This window comes from Xiphophorus couchianus, chromosome 5, assembly GCF_001444195.1.
Source record: "Xiphophorus couchianus chromosome 5, X_couchianus-1.0, whole genome shotgun sequence".
Classification (NCBI taxonomy): domain Eukaryota; kingdom Metazoa; phylum Chordata; class Actinopteri; order Cyprinodontiformes; family Poeciliidae; genus Xiphophorus; species Xiphophorus couchianus.
Window position 1 is genome coordinate 32339490 of NC_040232.1, and position 20118 is coordinate 32359607.

Below are 20118 nucleotides of genomic sequence, written 5' to 3' on the forward strand. Positions count from 1 at the left end.
GTGGATTTGAGAACTTGTGTAGAAATCTGTTGAAGTTTTATTAGTTTATAGCAGTGTAGAGCAGATGTGTCTGATGAAGTCATGGTAAACTAATAAAGACCAGAGAGAAAAAACATAACAGTGCAATTGCTCCATTTTGCCACCAGGTGTTACTCTGGTCTTAACGTCAGATTGCAGCAGCTTACATGGGGAGGACAAAGACTGTTCTAAATTAAATAATGAACCTGCAACAAAACTAAATCTCAAACTTTATTAAACTCATAAACAAACACTTTCAACTAACAACTGTGCGTTCTACATTAAAAAAAGAAAAAAACAGTCAAGCACTAAACCAGAAAAAAAAAGACAGAGGGACAGAGTAGTAAAGTGTTCAAAGTCGAGTGCTTTCAGACATTTAGCACTCGGTTACAAATGTTTACATCCAGCACTAATGTGAATTTGAGAATACATGGATGATCAGTCTTTAGGATCTGTGTTGGGTAAAACTGCTTGAATACAAAACATGCCTTATGAACACAGCTTGTTATTTATGATTACATACATCTGTGGGCTTTACTAGAGCTTTACAAATTATTAGTTGGGTCGATAACCCCCTAGTTTTCAATTTATGTCACAACGAGACATTCCCACCGATTTAGAGTTGATCTGTACTTTTTAAAATTGAAACAAAGAATTGAAAATTTTTTGAAATTGAAATTTCTTTGAGGGAACAGTAAAAAAATGGTATTTTCTTTGGGGGATCCTGAAAATTATAACTAACCAGTTATAGATGCATATAAATACAGTAAATATCTTTTGCAACAGGAAGTACTAAAAAAGTTATTCACCACACCAAAAGAGTAACCTGAATCCATTCAGATGTGCATTTTTTCCTCCTGAAGCCTGTTTTTTATCATTAAGGACAGAAAGTTGCGTCGCCTTACAGACAAGTTTAAGAAAGCGATTCTTTTCGTTAAAAAAACCGACAAGTTGCTTTTAAAACTTTAAATCTTTTACCAGGTTTTTCTCAAATAAATATGGTACATATAAAGTGACATGTCTCACAATAGAAAGCTTTAAAACCGCGGGAATATGTGCATAACGGAGCATCTGACACAAAAATGATGCGTCACCTCAGATGTTTAGAACAATTCTTCTGTATATTTATTATCTTTTGAGCCTGAGCTTCATTGTCGTCTTTATAGAATATACCATTAAGTTGACAAGAAAACTGGAGGGAAGTAATGATAATGGCAACACATCCCCTTTACGAAACAGTACTCATAACACTGAATCGATGTCACGAACAGGAAAAAAAATGACCATTTATTTTCAAAACTAGACTCTTATTACTGACACAAAGCATGCATCTCCTGGTTGGTGAGCACAAAGAGCTGCTGCTTTTAAGGTCTTAGCCAATCCAGATGCACAAAATAATTATTTTCACAAGATTTACCAAATGATAAAGTGGCTGATGATGGAGGTCATGGACGATTGGAGGAGGATGAAGGTAGCCATTGTTTGTTTGTTTTTTTACACGTTTGTCCGACACTTTGGGAAGATGGGTCCTCCCTCAAGCCTTCTCTTTCTTACTGCAGACGGAAAGAGCAACTCAGAGTTACAAAGATAAGCCAAGCACAGAACTAATAAGACTTTGATCAGATGTGAATTTCACAAATCTGGCCTGTATGGAAAGGAGGGAAGAAGAAAGATATTTTGTTTAGAAGAAAAAATATAAGAAGCCTTATTTGCAGTTTGCCACAAGTTACGTAGAGGAGAAGGTGCTCTGGTTAGATGGAATCAAACGAATGAGAAAATGTACAAAGTGATGAATGCACCTCATTCTGAATAAACAATGCCTACTGTAAAACACATGGAAGAGTAAAGTGAAAAAGCATCAAGATAGGTCTTATATCAAGGCAGAGAAATTTCTAATTGTTTCTGGTCATTTATGGAAAAGAAACAGCTGAAAAACAGAGAGCATTCAATGGAAATATTTTAAAACTCTGAAACTGGGGAGTGGGAAAACAACGAAACAGAGGAATAGAAATGTTTGAAAAAGAAAGAAGAGAAATGTGAGATACTGACAAGAAAATATAGAGAAAAAAACACGAACAAAAGGTTTTATTTTGAGGTTTAAACGAGCTGAAAGTTGAACACCCTTTGAACAACTGATGCCATGATGATATATACGAGCGCATGAATGTCCGACGCAGCGCTAATGAATCAGAACTTCTTTTATCGTCATTGTGCACGACGAAATGTTGCAAAATTACTATTGCAACATTTCTATATATATAAAAATTGGATTATATTATTATTATTAAAATGTAATTTCTGGGGATTTGGCTCCAGGTACGGTCACCTCGGTAACAGAGAAGTTAGCAATTGCCATAGATGAAAGGCATTTGATCAGATTGCTTCCAGGTTTCCTCTGTTTGAAGCTTTACAGACAGATCCCACCAGGAAAATACCCAGAATTCAATGGGTTTGGGGCGGATCCACCACAATGATCTGAGTAGTGTGGCAGACTGACTGCGACCCAATCGTGGATTATAGACAGATCCCAGTGAGAGTGGGTAAGACTTTATATGCTTGAAGCTAAACACAAGATCAACGACTTATTTATGTGATTTTTATGACAAAAACAGATGACCAACATCCAGAAATAACTATAAAAAGGTCAATTTTGTTGTTTGCCAACTGCCAAAAAACATCAAAGAAGAAGAAGAACTACTATCCAAAGGATGATCCGGTTTTGGGCTACTGAGCGCACCAGGAATGCAAATGAACAGAGTGAACCGAGTACATCAAGAAAACAGAAAGGTGGAAAAACCCACAGCAGAACAGAAGAGACGTCTTTAGATTTCTTTGAAAAGCAAAATTTCCATAGAAAAGCTAAGTAAAAAAGTGATGGGGTAATGCAGATTAGCAATTAAGCCCAAGAAGACAAGACATCCAGAAGCTGCATCATTAAGTGGAATTGTTCTGACGCTCTTGAAAAGCCGGGAACAACAGGATCATTAAAAAGAAAAGAATCAATAGGAGGCGCTGCGGGAAGGCGAAGCAGAAAAGCTCAGAAAGTGGCAGAGGAACTGGCAGCGTAAAAAAGAAGTGAGAGGAATTGCTGGCAGAAGAAAGGGAAACCTGAGTGACTGCACACCGTGGCGACTGCGTCTCATATGGGTGTTACTGGTTTTACTTAGTCTTGCACTTGAACTTTTTTCCAAAGGCTCTCTCCAGCTCAGGAACGGACAGAGTGAAGGTGAAGGAGCCGTCCGATTCTGACCTGACGACCCGGGCTTTAAGATGATGACGACGGTGAGGTGGCGGAGGAAAAACAACGTTAATTATGGCAGACGGAAACACTCAAACTCCACTTAGAGATTCACATTACAATCCTAAAAAGGGTGTTTGCTAACTGACACCATAAAGTTTAAATCCATGTGTTTATATAAAGTAATCTATAAAATGACTTGTACATGCAAGAGGGCAGAAAACACTTCCTTTCCTTGTTACATTTTGTTCTCTTCTGTCTTTTCTTAGTTCTTATGTCACGACTTGGGAAGGCTCTGTTTTCATTGGCCGTCCCAACCGAGTTAGTTACCAACTGATGATATCACTGCAGCTCTCCTATTGGGCTCTGAAGTAGGACTCCAGCAGATAGAGTGGAGATAAGGTGTCAGCGGCACTGAAACACTCATCAGCCATCGCTGCCAAATGCAACATACTGCTGACAGGTTGTAAGGAGTTACATAAGCAGCTCGGGTTTCCAGGATCTGCCGAGTCCAGCATTTGCGTCACAACTTTTATTTTCCCTGAAACACCCGTGTTCGCATAATGCAGCGATGGATCCTACGTGTGCAGGTGTGGATGTTTGTGTAAAACCCACCCAAGTCGTTGTTGTTCATCATGGCGTTGGAGCCTCGCAGGCGCGGGCCCTGTTGAGTGAAATGATAGCCAAACTTTAACAAGGTGGTGTTTTTCTCCAGAATGCTGGCTATCTCCATCTCCACTTTGTTTCCCAGCGGTTGGCTCTGGAAGGAGGGAGCAACGCAAAGAGAGAAGAAGAAGAAGGAGAGAAAGAGGAAGAAGAGGAGTTAAGAAACCACTGGCATCCCAAGCAAGCTTTGGCTTCTGATTGGGGATTCCCTTTACAAACTCAATGCTTCAAATTGTGTAATCATCAACTTTTAGAACTTTTGTTTTTACTTGTATTCACTATTCAATAATTATTACTTTCATTTAGCATAAATATTGCCTCATAACTCCTGGTTTTAGTTAGCAATGAGTTGCATGGTGAAAGATTTTTATTATCTTCAGATAATCACATATTTTGAAGAAAATATTGTTCATCACAATCCTCTCTTTTAATTATAAGAAAATATGTAATATGTTATATTAAACACACCGCCCACAGTTCCTGCACAGTTCTTATGGTGTGTTCACAGACGCGTTTTGCGTGTCAGGCGCGTCTGCTTTACGTTCACAGTCTAAGCGGAGGCACGTCGACGGCCCTTTGAGGTGCGTTTAAAGCGCCTCGTGCGGCGCGATTTCAACAGTTTGGAGCGTTTGATGCGTCGAGCGCATCCAAAATTCTACATAGACTTTGAGCGTAAACCAGACGCGCCTGACGTTTGGTGTGAACGCACCAAAAGTGCACACGCATCAAACCTGAAGCGTCAGACACGTTTTGACCGCGTAACGCGTTTGGTGTGAACGCATCATAAGAGTTTTTATAGCTCGTCAGAAACTTGTCCATTTCACACTTGCTAGCTTAGCTAACTATGCTAGCTTGAGGAACAAAATAGTTTGATGAATTTAACTGGCTTTGTCAAATTGATCAGAAAGAAGAGCGTGGCAAATAACATTTCTAAACATTGTTTTATACATCTGAACAGCTTATATTTTATAATAATTATTGAAAAACAGATTAAGTTTGAATAAAAACATTTAATAAAATATTTGTTTTAAAAAATAATACATTTTTAGTAACACTTTATTTGAAGGGGTGTTCATAAGACTGACATGACACTGACATAAATATGACAACATCTGTCATGAACATGAAGGGGTCTTTATGAATATCTATTACTGTCGTCATGAAATGTCATTCGGTAATAATGACACTTTTAATGCAGAGTTGTGCTAAATGTTGCACTAAAAGTCCATTTAAAAAGCCAAGGGTGCTTTATTTGGTAAATAATGACACTTTAATGCAAAGTTGGCACTTTTAATTTAGTTTTAGTGCAACTTTTAAAGCAACTTTGCATTAAAGTGTCATTATTTACCGAATGACACTTCATAACAACAGTCATAGACATTCATAAAGACTCCTTCATGTTCATGACAGCCATGTTATATCATTTATGACAGTGTCACGTCAATCTTATGCACACCCCTTCAAATAAAGCGTTAACCAATTTTTCTTTTTAATTTTTGGATTTTTTCTTTCGTCTTCCCTCCAATTTTCTGAGGCCCGTACTTTGAAAAAAAAAACCTCCAAATCTACTACAAACGCAGAGATGGCAGAAAAAGGTAGCGTTTCTCTTCGTCTCCTTCGTTCTAAGTGATAAATATGGAAAAAGAACAAATGCCGAGGCGTGTTATGAAAAACGAGTGAGTCACTGATGCATAACTGTGCAGTGTGACATCACTATGTAATCTAAAAGGCATTAGACTGAAGTGGTACAAATGGCTTGTGTAAAGTGAATCCGCCCGCAGCGAGCGGCATGCAGGAGTCGGCTGGCACCTGATTGTCGATTTTAATCTCCAGTAGTGTCGCGTTATTCTGCAGTGATTCAATCAGGGACAGGATTCCAGCCCCCGTGATGAAGTTTGACTCGACATTCAGACTCTTCAGAGTTGAGTTCACCTTCAGCATCTCTGCCAGTGCCTGAGGAGAAACGGTGCAGGAATTTAGCTAACCGTTTGCTATGAAGGGATGTTATTTTGTGTCTATGTAGGTGAAATCCCGGGAGGCTTACAAACGCTACAGGGTCGTTGCTCCTTGTTCCAACAATGCTGAACCTTTCCACCACGGTGTTCTTCATTAGTGCTTCGGCGTAAGCCTTCAGTATTGGGATGGGGATATTCTGGGTAACAAGGAGAACACGGTGAAAGAGCAACACGTTGCATTTCTGAGCAAGACGACTCAAAAATCTTAAACGCTTCAAACATAAATAGATTTAAAACCAGCCTATCCAGTGGTTTTAGTTTCAAACACTTTTCTGACATAAAAACTGGATTTACGCTTTGACAGTCACGTTACGGCTGTGCAGTTAAAACCAATTTAAAAACACAGACCATGTGGAGGAAAGTGAGGCTTACAGAAATTGCAGCGTCTACCTGAATTGTAGCAGAATTTAAGTTTTCCAAAATACAGGTTTTGTCAGATGTGGACATTTACAATGATTCAGTTATAAGTCTGCAACATAATTCAAAAAGAAAATATTAAAATTATGACACATGTCCATTAAAATTGAAATTATTTCTTCTACACAGTGGAATATGTTTACATTTGACCAGGGCTCTGTCTGTTTTAGATGACTTAACTCTAAGAATGCATTGATGAGACAATACAAAACAGCAAAAATGTTTATTCAAATAGTTTAATTCCGTTATTTTGGAAAATAATTTGTATCCTATTTTTGTGCAGATGGATATAAAATTAAATATTTCATTTTGATAGTATAATTGTAGGACACGGTGTGTTTTTCAAATGAAAAATTCTCTCATTTGGAGAACAATGTGCAGAATATATGTTGTCTTTTTCTTCTTTTTTTCAAACTATCTGTAAATCTTGCACAGCGGGTTTTTTGATCATACGGTCCGTTGTCGTTGATAGGTTTATAACAGTCGTTATGAAGCGTGATAAAACATTCCCACCTTTATGTTGTTGAGGTTGACCTCCACCAGGTCAGGATCGTTCCTCTTTATCCTCGTCAACGTTTCCTCGACGTCAGTGGAGTTGGGCTCCTCGTCTGGGACTGGTTTGTACTGGGTACACTGGATCACACCTGGGAGGCAACATGAGATTAGCTGCTGTCGCTGTAAAGAAATTAATCTGAGGGGAACAAAACTGTTCTTTGTTGGACACAGAATAAGATATTCTTTACTCAAGTCATTCGTCATGCTTTGGAAAGAGGGTCCCATCCAAATAACAAAGCTACATTTACATTTTTTTTTATTTCTTTAATACAGTTAAGTTCATAACAAACACATTAGGATTACCATGCTAAAATAAGTCAACAATTCTCCTGTTCCCTCCCATTTATCACTGTTCATTTGAAAACCTTCGTGACCAACACGTTCAGCTGGCGGTTCGGATACGGATTCATCTGCTGAATAAATTTGGAAGTGTTAAGCTCTCACACAGTTTAAAGCTGAGAAAGACCAACACAAAGCGTCTCCTCAGAAGATACACAACGGGTTTCAAAGCGTGCGCGTGTCCAAATGACGAAGAAAAGCTGTACAATAGTTTATAAAATTCAATGTAAACAGATGACTCAGTAGAGTCTTTTTTTCTTCCAGGCGAAAACATGTTTAATTTGAGCCTGAAACAAAAGCAAAAAAACAAAAAAAACCCCAAAGAGCTGAAGATAATTGTCTATTTTAAAGTTAGTGTTCTCGTTCTGACTGACTGAATGATTGTTTCTTTTAAATCCAAGCCTGCTCTCGTCAGCGTTTCTCTGCCTGGCGCCACATAAACGTGTTTCTGTCAGATGAATGCTGGTCCTGTTGCGAATGTTTCCATACAATCCAATAAACTTCGAGTGAGTTCATACGTACAGCGTGAGCAGATGTGTGTGTGCGTGTGTGTTTCATGTACTGTTGAGGCCTTGCTTGTTGACTATGGTGCTGCTGGCCAGCGCTTCGTAGTACTGCTGGTTGCTCATCAGGGTGTGCATGCCCAGGATAGCTGACAAAGCAGAAGACACCAAAATGAAAATCAATACAGTCTTAAATCTGATAGATATAAAGGCCAAAAGCACTTAGTGGTATTTATGACAAGAGTGAGCAAACTCCAAAACTTATTCACATTTCCATGCTTTCCCAGATTCGAATGTGAAAAGTTTTTTGGAGCTTTTGGTTTTTGTTTGTCTGAAGACAAGAGACAAAAATGTGAATGGCAGACAGAAGAGATGGATAAGTGCATGCACGAACAATAATAATAACAATAATAATAATAATAATAATGAGTCAAATCATTTTTTTGTGTGAAAAAAACTTGGAGAAAAAACTGAAACGTAGGACTCACTAAGACAAATTTAGCCGTATTGACTAATGTTTTTTTTTCAGTCAATTAAAGAAATGCGTGACTACATTTTTATGCAAAAAGCTGTCAGCAGCTAAAGTCAAAATTTGAAGTCACTAAAAATTCAGTTACTACATTTTTTGAGTGTAAAAAATGCAGTTAATTGCAATTTATTGTTATCAACTAATCAGAATTTAATCCAAAACTATATATTGACAAATCACAACAATATTTTCAATTCGGAAATGCTGGCCGCAAATAATTTATGCCGTCCTAAATCATACATAGATGCTTTTTTTATGTTATGTCTAAACAATCAAACCCGTTTTTTAACTGCTCTTAGCTTTGTGCACGTTTCCTCGTTAATTTTGATGATTTTATCCTCGATGGTGAACCTGCAGGTCCTTCAGGTTGGAAGGCGTCTTTGCCATCACCCTAATCTTTAGCCACTTCCACAGATCCGATTTAATTTCAACATCAACATCACTTCCAACCAGAAGAAACATCTTCCAAAAAATCAAAACATTAGCTTAAACCTAAATCTATCAGAGGTTTGAGTAGGTTTGGGCTTAACTATCGGTATGAAATGCAGATTGAGTTGAAATGTTACTGCAGGGGTATAAAAATTATTGAGATTTTTTCATGCCAAACATTGTTTGCTCAGGCATCAGCAAATGTGTCACATCTAGAAAACCATAGCACCAAGGTTTACAAGGAGAAATGAACGAGAACGCAGCATTTTTGTTAACAATAAAAACCTCATTAACAGGAGAGGGATCCTCAAATATTCCATGCAAACACAGTGCAGTGTCATTAGATACCCAGGATGCGGCTCAGTTAATGGATACAGATCCAGCAGAAGTAGGATAGGAGAAAATGGTGAAACCGATGGAGAAATGAAGGGGTGGGAAGAGGAGGGAAGATGGAAGGAATGCTAAAGGAAATGGAGAAATGAAGAGTTAATATGAGGGGAAACAAGGGCTGGGAAGGCCGAAGACATATTCATTACTCATTACAGAGTAAGTATGTGGAAGACATTTCTGAGGTGTTACATTAGAGGGGATCCAAGTCTGGATGAACTACCTGCAATGTCGCAGAGTTCTGCATCAGAGGCACTGGCCAGGGCTTCCTCCAGCTCCGGCTCCAGGGTCACGTTCTCTATGATGGGGTCCACCCTCTGTTTTGGCACATACGCCTTTCCTGTGGTCGGTGGGAAAGAGTTTCATACAAAGCCATTTGTTGCACTGTGGCACCAGAACAAAACAACCGTATCATACCGTCTGAAAGAAGGTTGCATGTTTACCTGAACCCGTGTAAAGCTGTAGCTGCGCAGTCCATTAAGTGTTTTACTGATACTTAAGCAGATTTTAGTTGTAAGAGAAGACATGAAATATTCCAACTGTGTAGTGGTAAGAATGAATTTTTATTTACCTTCAAAACAAAACTTGATACTCTTACAGGTTTTTCAAAAGTAGCGGTACAAAAAAGCCCTAATCCCCCCCCAAAAAACAAACAAACAAACAAACAAAAAACAGGTTGCGATCCTAAGAAGTTTTGTTTCTTCTGATGAAAATCCAAAGTTCAAAGAAATCTGCTTTGCTGTTGTAAAATGGTTATTGGTTTCTTTAGAGAAAACGCTGGTTCCTACCTCTCTTCTCGCCGGTAAACGGCACCAGGTCTTCTTTGTCAGGATGCTCCTTGGCCTGCTTCTCCAGGTGGGCCAGCAGGTTGTCTCTCTGAAACGTTCCTGTTGGTGCTTTCTTGGTCTGGTCCTTCTGTCGAAGACCAGCAGGCAGCAACGCATTCTAGGCAGAAAGGGAAATTTAGATTGTTTTAAATGTGGCTTTTTCGAATCAGGGAAATCCTGATCCGTCTTAATTTTCTTGTATTTTTCTTAGTATTGCTGAGGTGTTAAAAGTAGCAGTATGTAACCTTTATAGACAATGTTTTTTTTTTTTTTTTACATATTTGTTAAAGCTGCCGCTATTTAACAATCTGTTAAATAATCCAGCTCCTCATCTTCTCAGTGGTCCTATTGACATCTGCAGAAATACATCACTCCTAGTGAGAAACAACCAATCAGAGACAGGAGGAGGGTCGTAACGCTGTCAATCATACTTGTGTACACCCTGACCCTTGCTCTCTGCTAGGCTACAGCTAGTTCCTCAGAGCGGATTCTGGTGTGAAGATGCAGACTAGTTAGCATGACGGCAGAAAAACAGTTTTCCTGTAACGGTAAGTAGTTTCTCCGCCATTAGCACATTTAGCAACGCTTACCCAAAACTGATTGTCTTTCTTCCTACCTGTTATTGTTTTTTTCCTCACAAACAGAAGGAAGACTAGCTTGATATTTTCTCAGATTATTGGTCTCATATTATATACTGTATACACGGTGACAGTTTTTCCGTCAGAAAAACCTCTGAGACATTATGCCGTCTTGTTGGTCGGAGTTCAGGGCTTTTAAAGACGTCGCACCTGAGTTGAGCGTATTGCAAGTTGGCAAAAGGTGTGTATTTCTATTACAATTAGCAATACAAGCTAACAGTTTTCTCTCTATTTTCTGTAACACAAAATGAGATGCAAACTATCAGAAATTCTGAATTTACAGTTTTACTAGCAATGTCGAGAGAGAGAGAGAGAAAGAGAGAGAGAGAGAGAGGGGGAGAGCAACACTTTCAGCAGGTAACAGGAAGGCTGAATAAAGTAAAGCAAACATATCCTGTTTAATCCCTTTGAACCGTAATGGAGGATGCTGGATTTGGAAGGTAAGGATCCACCTTCTCCACAAGTTTCTATGGAAACAGCTCTTAATCTGTGTCTTTGCTTTGAAATATCAGGGAAAGTTGGATTTACGGCAACCACTCTCACACTCTTGGCATGATAGCAGATATAAATGATAATGACCACTCACACCAGAAAGGCTAGAAAAAAAAAGAACAGCCACAGTCACATCCATCCACAAATCAAAAGAAAATCAAACTGCCAGAAAAGTAGGATACAAAACAGATACTGCTAGTAAATATAACTCCCTCATCAATCTTCCTCTTATCTTTCCTCTGCCCAGCGGAGGGATCAAGGAGTTTCCCACACCATTACGGCACATTTGTTTTTTCATGATGGACCAAGAGTGAAAACCAGATCTCTTGGAAGCACTACTTATAGCTCCATATCTTATCAGGGTTCTCAGCACTCCCAAGCCTCCATGCACTCCAGTCTGCCCCTCTCTCTCTCTCTGCCTGTTGTCAGTCTACCCTCAGGGCTATTCCAGTAAATAAAAGCCGGCGTGGAGCAACAATACCATTTTCAAGAACTTCCCGAGGAATTTGCAGTCAGTGAGAGGTGCACTGTTCTTGCTTTCTTTCTCATCTCGGCTCTGGATGACTAGCCTCGGTACCAACTTATTTTTAACAACAGTAGAATCTGTTTCTCTCATCTTACACAGCTAAATCCTTCACCGAGCCTGCCAGCAACAGGCATGGGCCAGTTCCCGGTATCAAGGTTTAACAAGGTTTAAAAAAATAAATGGAATGGTTTCAAAAGCAATAACGATCTCTTTAATAAGATTCCAGAGAAAATGCTGGAGTGAACAGAGTTTTTCTAAACCGCATGGAAAACAGTTAGGGGCAGGTAGGCGCGTCCCTCCTCAGCAACTTCCACCTACAGTTTTCAGCAAGTGAATTTTCATCTTGGCGAAATATTCAGTTTGAAGCTAAATATTTAACATGCTAACTAAATATTCAGTTTGAGGCTAAATATTGAACATGCTAACTAAATATTCAGTTTGAAGCTAAATATTTAACATGCTAACTAAATATTCAGTTTGAAGCTAAATATTTAACATGCTAACTAAATATTCAGTTTGAAGCTAAATATTGAACCTAACTAAATATTCAGTTTGAAGCTAAATATTTAACATGCTAACTAAATATTCAGTTTGAGGCTAAATATTGAACATGCTAACTAAATATTCAGTTTGAAGCTAAATATTTAACATGCTAACTAAATATTCAGTTTGAAGCTAAATATTTAACATGCTAACTAAATATTCAGTTTGAAGCTAAATATTGAACCTAACTAAATATTCAGTTTGAAGCTAAATATTGAACATGCTAACTAAATATTCAGTTTGAAGCTAAATATTGAACCTAACTAAATATTCAGTTTGAAGCTAAATATTTAACATGCTAACTAAATATTCAGTTTGAAGCTAAATATTTAACATGCTAACTAAATATTCAGTTTGAGGCTAAATATTGAACATGCTAACTAAATATTCAGTTTGAAGCTAAATATTTAACATGCTAACTAAATATTCAGTTTGAAGCTAAATATTTAACATGCTAACTAAATATTCAGTTTGAAGCTAAATATTGAACCTAACTAAATATTCAGTTTGAAGCTAAATATTGAACATGCTAACTAAATATTCAGTTTGAAGCTAAATATTGAACCTAACTAAATATTCAGTTTGAAGCTAAATATTGAACATGCTAACTAAATATTCAGTTTGAAGCTAAATATTGAACCTAACTAAATATTCAGTTTGAAGCTAAATATTGAACATGCTAACTAAATATTCAGTTTGAAGCTAAATATTGAACATGCTAACTAAATATTCAGTTTGAAGCTAAATATTGAACATGCTAACTAAATATTCAGTTTGAAGCTAAATATTGAACATGCTAACTAAATATTTAGTTTGAAGCTAAATATTGAACATGCTAACTAAATATTTAGTTTAAACATAAATATTGAACATGCTAAGTAAATATTCAGTTTGAAGCTAAATATTGAACCTAACTAAATATTCAGTTTGAAGCTAAATATTGAACATGCTAACTAAATATTCAGTTTGAAGCTAAATATTGAACCTAACTAAATATTCAGTTTGAAGCTAAATATTGAACATGCTAACTAAATATTCAGTTTGAAGCTAAATATTGAACATGCTAACTAAATATTCAGTTTGAAGCTAAATATTGAACATGCTAACTAAATATTCAGTTTGAAGCTAAATATTGAACCTAACTAAATATTCAGTTTGAAGCTAAATATTGAACATGCTAACTAAATATTCAGTTTGAAGCTAAATATTGAACATGCTAACTAAATATTCAGTTTGAAGCTAAATATTGAACATGCTAACTAAATATTCAGTTTGAAGCTAAATATTGAACATGCTAACTAAATATTTAGTTTGAAGCTAAATATTGAACATGCTAACTAAATATTTAGTTTAAACATAAATATTGAACATGCTAAGTAAATATTTAGTTTAAACATAAATATTGAACATGCTAAGTAAATATTTAGTTTAAACATAAATATTGAACATGCTAAGTAAATATTTAGTTTAAACATAAATATTGAACATGCTAATTAAATATTTAGTTTGAAGATAAATATTGAAGATGCTAATTAAATATTTAGTTTGGAGCTAAATATTTAGGATTTTAGCTAAATATTTAGATATTTAATTTTCAGACTGAATATTTATCTGGCTCATTAAATATTTAGTTTGAAACTGTGACATTTATAAATTAATTAATAATACGACTTTAAAAAACAAACCCCTTATCACAGGCTAAATAACTGAAATCGTTGATGGTAATTTTTGACTGTGCAACTTTATGAATCCAAAGACTGTTTTAAATTTTTATGTCAACAAAATCACCCCCGTCAGCCGGCACATAAAAAGTGCTTTTGCCTTGAGCACTAACCCAAGAACACCAATGCGGCAGTAAATAAACCAGCATGTTTCAATAGATATAAACACAAAGAGCCGAGCCAAGTCCAGAAGTCCAACAGTAAGACAACACGTGTACTCAATGTTCTCCTGATGACAGTATTATTGCGCGCATGTTCCGTCAAAACAGCTGGCAGAGTTGTTTTTTGTTTTTTTTTGTCCTACGTGGGTCTTTTTCAGAGGCTTTACCAGAAGTGATGCAGGACGTGTCTCTCCACGTCACATCAAACGGACACTTCGGCGTCGTGTGCGCCCCTGCCCGTCTGCACAAGCGGGCACAAACAAATCCAGGCGCGCGTCGTCCTGCTTACGTCAAGGAAGCCCCTGCAGTTGCTCACCGCTGGCATCCGCCTCGCTAACACACATGCGCAGTCCTCCACGCTGAGCCCCACCAGTCATTCCCTTGGCATGGAGCGGGGGCTCCTGTCTCTGCAGAAGCAGCGAGACATCCATCTGAAAGCTAATATAGCTCCCCTCACAACCATAGCTCACGATAAGTAACAGTGTGCTGTCAGTGCATTGCAGAAATGCTGTTAGCACAAAGACAACACAGTTACCCCTGATGCATTGTATTCTCTGCGGCCGTACACACGACAATAAGAACAACAACAAGTCTGGCAAAACTATCTATACATCTCTTTCACATTTTTATTATTATTATTTATTTATTTTTTTACATTTCAACCACAAACCTAAGAATAAGAGGAGACGAATAAAGTTTGTACTTTTTTCATATTTTTGCTCTGTGTGTGTAAGTTCTTCTGGAAGAAATCAAAACAACTAGCTCACAGTATTCTAATTAAAAGGAAAGAAGAAGAAAAAAAGGTTGCCGTGCGTCATGTTAACGGTTCCTCTGAGGCAGCCTGACCCCATAACTTTGCAGTGAAGAGAAAATCATCTCGACTCTTTGTTTTTGGACCAAAGTGTGATAAACTCACGTCAGGATCGAGCTCCTCCAGCTCGTCCTCTAACCGCTGCAGCTCCTCCTCTGACAGCTTCTTCAGCAGCTCGTCCTCGTCCACGTCCCTGTACTTGTCCATCTCCTTCTTCAACAGCGACATGATGAGCCGCACACCTGGAAACAAACGACGTCGGTTTTCAATGTGGCAAAGCAATTGGAAATTATATAGGAGTCCATCTTGACGTAGTTTTATTAATATAGATTTGGTAAAACATCGTCGAACTGCATCCTCACCTCCACGACCTCCCCGAACCGGAAAGACGAGACGAAAAAGACAATCGAGCAGGAGAATGTGGACTTAGTTTGAAAATATCTAGGATGATGGAGGCAGTGGACTGAACAGAGGGCAAAAAAATAAATAAATACAGATCAAGAACAGAAAAAAGAACAATCACAATTTACATTCACGTCAGCGATGCTCACTCACGTCAACAGTAGGCTGAGACCAAAAGGCAGCCAGGTGTCCAAACTGTCAGAGGGATGGAGCAGCAGCTGTAAGCAGCAGAGGCATAAAGGTTTTCTGCGTGAAGGATGTTGTCCCACATCACATCATGATGATGATGTGACAATCATCATCACATGTGCAGTAGCTCGTTATTTACTGAGTCACTGACAAATATCTACACAGCAAACGGGAAACTGAGATGGTGTGCTGTCCTGAAACACGCCGTAAAACAGACACTATAAAGAATTGAGGGAACTGTGACACAATGGGAAGCCTAGCCATCTTGCAATTCAAAGGTTGTGGGTTCAATTCCAGTTTTCCCCAGTCGAGTGGTGATGGCCAACCTGGGAACGGCACTGAGCCGCAGGTTTTCTTCTGATCTTGTGTCTGTGAGTGTGAATCCAGTGTAAAGCACTCGCATTTAACTTCTCTGGAAATGCAACATGATTACGCTTAGAGGGTCGCAACACGTTCAAGTAAACAACTGCATTACTTATTAAAGCTACACTGTAACTTTTCTGAAGAATATGGATTTTTTTTTTGTTTTTTACATATATTTAAAACAATGACTTTGTCATAAAGCAGGTAATCTGTGAAGTAAATCCCGTGCCCTGCCTCCTCCCAGTTCTAACTGCAGAAATACACAGCTCAGTCTGAAACAACCAATCAGATGCAGGAGGAGGGCCTTAGCGCTGTCAATCACACTTGCGCACACACTGCTCACACACTCCCCCTTTCTCTCTGCTGTGCTACAGTGTCTTCTGGACAGCTAGCAGTGTCATGGATGCTAAGGCTAGTTAGCATGGCTGTGGATAAACAGCTTTCCTGGAATGGTAAGTTGTTTCTCTGCCATTAGCACATGGAGCAGCACATACACAAGCATAATTGAAAGTGCTAAGACCTTCCTCCTAGCTGTGATTGGTAGGTCGCCATATAGTAGCTCAGGGAGGAGGAGGAGTAACTTGATTATCTGAGTCTTATAACATACAGTCACGCCATGTTGGCTGCTTTAATAAATATGTAAAAAAAACTTCTTTCTTTTTTTTTCTAATAAGAATCACAAACTGTAGCTCTAAGTATGGCAAATGACCAATGCAGCTCCAACATCCTGGCCCAGCTAATCTGGATTTATAATAAATGAAAGTTTACTAATTACTCCTTTGCTGAACCAAACAGAGTGTCAACACACTAAGTGAAAGTGTGTTTCATGCCAAGATGACTTAGGGGACCCACTAATTTGTTTCCGTCTTCAAAAGTTCCTTCAAAAGCAAGGGAGATGTGTTTAGATGCACTTGGCAAATATGTCCCTGCATGATCATTTTGGAGTCCGCAGTAAATTATTAATCACAAAATGTTTTGCATTGAATGAATATAGATATGATGCAAGCTGTTCTTTTTTCCCTCTGTCTGCCAGCAGGTGTTTTTCCATGGTCAGGAGAAGCCAGGTCAAACCCACCTTTATTTTGTTCTGCTTTCTCCAGGATCAGCGAGAGGACACGTTACCAAAACACAAGATCAAGAACTGGGCTGGAGTCCAAATAACACTGTCTGCAAGTCTACTGGAAGACGCTGGTGACATCAAACAGACCACTTTCCTGTATCTGAGTTTCTACAAGCCTCTGCTTCAAAACAGGACCCACAAACTCAAAACCCAAACTGGAATAGGCTGATCCGTCTGAAACGGTTTTAACAGCAGAAGCATTTTTCTTCTTGTATGAAACACTGATACGTTTCAGTAATCAGAGGGGTTAAAAGCTTTGGCAAACCTTTACTTAGCAGGAAAACTGGATGGGAAGAGAGTTTAAACGTCATAAGACTGCCTACAAGAGAAACTGACTCGTTAGTTTAAAAACAATCTCTGCTAGAAGTCTCTAAATCAATCCAAATAAGAGATATAAACTGGAAAATTAAGCAAAGGAATTCTGTTAGTTGACAGATTCAACTAAAAATAAATTGGAATTACATATTCAAGCTCAAATGAATACATACACCCACATTACATTTTAGTTAGGTGTCCTTTAGCAAGTTGCAAAGAAAACGTGAATTTTGTAACCATCGGCAAGCCTTTTGGTATAATTTTGGTTGGATATTTTGCCCACATGTTTTATCAGAAATAGAAGAATTTATTTATTTATTTTTTTTTTAGCAAGGACTTGTCTTTTATGCACAATGAGCAAATTTTCAATTGTGGTGCTGTAAGAAACCCCCAACCATGTCTGCTCATGAAGTTGTTACTTGAGGTGAAGTAAAACATACGGAAGCAGTCCTCCATCTTAATGATCAACCCACTTTGTGGAACGTACCACTACTACTGGCAGCTGAACTAACCCTGAGCATGATATAGCCACCATCATGCTCAACACTGAAAGCCTCGTTGACAAGCACTTTTTGTCCTGGTGGACAAACAGCGCTGTTGTCTGACAATAAAACCTTGGCGAAGCCTTCAGAGTGTCGATGTTTGAATGTGTTCATTTTAGAGCAGAAGCTTCCTTCTTCTCCAGGGACCCCTCAGCTACTCGGTGAGTTATGACCGAAGTGTTGGATCCGATTTTAGTTTACATCAGGCAAGAGCCGCTGTTGCTTCTGAGCTGTTCCTGAACAGCAACGTCCTTTGGTCTGAGAGTGAGAGGGGCAGAAGGTTGAACCTTGGAGACAGTTGAGTTGCGTCAACAGCACGATCACCCCAAACACATCAACTGAGCGTTTCCACCATCAGCTGGATTTTCTCTGGGCAGGTGGAGTCGAAACCAAATGCCTAACATGGCGTCAAATTAGTGCGACGGCGAACACGACGCAATAGTATTTCTCATGCTTGTCGCAACCGGTGAGGTTTTCCGGTAACCCAAGCAATGAACTGTGTTGTGTGACCCCAGCAGATCTACCATAACCGTACTGTTGTGCTACTGACCTACAACAGAAGAGGTCCCACCTATGGTGCGGTACAGGTCAGTTGCTTGGGTCGCTTTTCCGACGGAAAACTTACAAAATAGTGAACCGAACCACACCGACTCATGTCGTACTGTTGAGGGGAAAGAAGCCATTTGTGAATTCTGCTTTTGAAAAAGGTGAATCCCAGCCAGGACATATAAATTAACTATTATTGTTAAAATAAGCCTTCAGCCAGAATATAACAGTAGCTTGATAAGTGGCTGCAGAAACTGTGCAGTTGTTCTGCAACTTCCCCAAAGTCCGTTTAAGCAAATGTTGGTGAACTTATTAGAGGATGTGTAATTTTGACAATATGTGAATTCAAGATAATCCACATAAAACTCAAGGATATGTTTTTGGACATTTGTTGCATCATATTTTGAATATTGGAATATAATTAAAATCCTAATGCGACTTTCAATACCACAGTGAATAGATGTCCACCGTTGTCTGCGATCGAGATCAATCACTAAAATATCTTAAGCAGATTATTAAATGCTCAGGAAAACTGGAATTTATTCACCTAAATTGTAGCTGAACATATTTAGGAGCAATGTTATGTCAGTATGCTGCATTACTTCAGCTGTTGAATTGCACAGATTTCTCGAATGGGTCAGTAGAAAACAGCTGAGAGACAACTGGTCCGCCTATGTTAGCCGCATGTCATAACATGCGTAAGAGTGCTTATCTTCTGCATTAAAGTGTCTACTTCGCAGATAAACAGTGGGTATTAAACAATACGCGACAGCATGTCAGCGTGGACAGATTAACTGAGATCTGTACATGTCACAAACTCCTGCCAAACAAAAGTTGTCAGTTTTGGTTTCTGGAAACAGGAAACTCCTTTATGGCAGCGTTTTGTTCATTCTGGAGACCGGTGAGGGCTCGTGTGTCACAATAACCTGTGTGATGAGTGAAATGTAAAAGTACTCTGAGCTTTCTTGGACTTGACTGCATTCTATAGGGGTCAAAATGTCATGTTTCATCAAGGTTACCTCACTTCACTGGGTGTATGCATGTGGTTAGGTTTGCATTTTGAAACGTACATCATTTAGGAATAAATATGGTGAATATCGATAGTAAACCAATATGAAACATTGAGAATGATAAGAATATTCCTCCACATACAAAAAAACAATATGCTTATCCAAACTCAAAGGAAAAATCATGGCTGCTCTGGAACTAGTTTGCTGTGGAGAGAAATATTTAATTTCTATAAACACTGCAAACCTGTTTCATAAGCAAAAAATATATACTTCCGCCATACAAAGTGAAAGTTTTCCCACACGTTTTTAAGAAGACGCTCTCTTAAAGCGCTGCTGCTTTGAATAAAACTTTCTCCATGCAAAATCAACACCGTCAACTAGAAAAGCATCTTCACCTATTTGTCTACTTTATTGCTCGCAGACAGTAACTTTTGCATTAATTTACGTACCTCCTCCGGCGCTATTAATAGCCGGTCCGGCTCTACTGGGTGACAGCAACGAATACTTTGACCAGATATGGTTTCCCTTTGGAGCCGCAGTGAGAGCTGCGCTCGGCTGCAGGCGCACTAACCGGGGGGAATCCGCCCGAAATAAAAACCCGCTCCGCTACACGGAACCGGCCATGACCCGTGGACAGATTGGTTACTGAATTCAGCAGACGTCGAGGCGTCCCCTCTCCTCTCCCGTCTTCGCTCAGCTCTTGGTGGGTTTGCGGAAAGCTGAATCTAATCTCCCTAAAACGGCAAAGTCAACTTAGGGAGAGGTGATCCTCCTCCTCCTCCTCTTTCTTCCTCCCCCCAACACGCGGCTGCCCTG

The 20118-nt window shown here is 38.8% G+C and overlaps 1 protein-coding gene across 3 annotated transcripts; it reads right to left on the minus strand.

Moving 5' to 3' along the window:
• Positions 1-871: 871 nt before the first annotated feature.
• On the minus strand, positions 872-20102 carry tmod1 (tropomodulin 1). 3 transcript variants are annotated; one of them, XM_028018795.1, is made up of 13 exons: positions 19752-20102; positions 15371-15435; positions 15178-15278; positions 14921-15057; positions 9885-10041; positions 9320-9436; positions 7811-7900; positions 6868-6998; positions 5967-6074; positions 5732-5875; positions 3872-4016; positions 3143-3281; positions 872-1571 (listed from the first exon to the last, which is right to left on the minus strand). In XM_028018795.1, exons 4-12 carry the CDS (start codon positions 15041-15043, stop codon positions 3178-3180), a joined length of 1119 nt encoding a protein of 372 aa, XP_027874596.1. In that variant the 5' UTR covers positions 15044-15057; positions 15178-15278; positions 15371-15435; positions 19752-20102; the 3' UTR covers positions 872-1571; positions 3143-3177. The 3 variants fall into 3 exon arrangements, with proteins under 3 accessions (XP_027874596.1, XP_027874597.1, XP_027874598.1); XM_028018796.1 differs by having other exon boundaries at positions 15352-15435; XM_028018797.1 differs by lacking the exon at positions 3143-3281 and having other exon boundaries at positions 19752-20101.
• Positions 20103-20118: the final 16 nt, after the last annotated feature.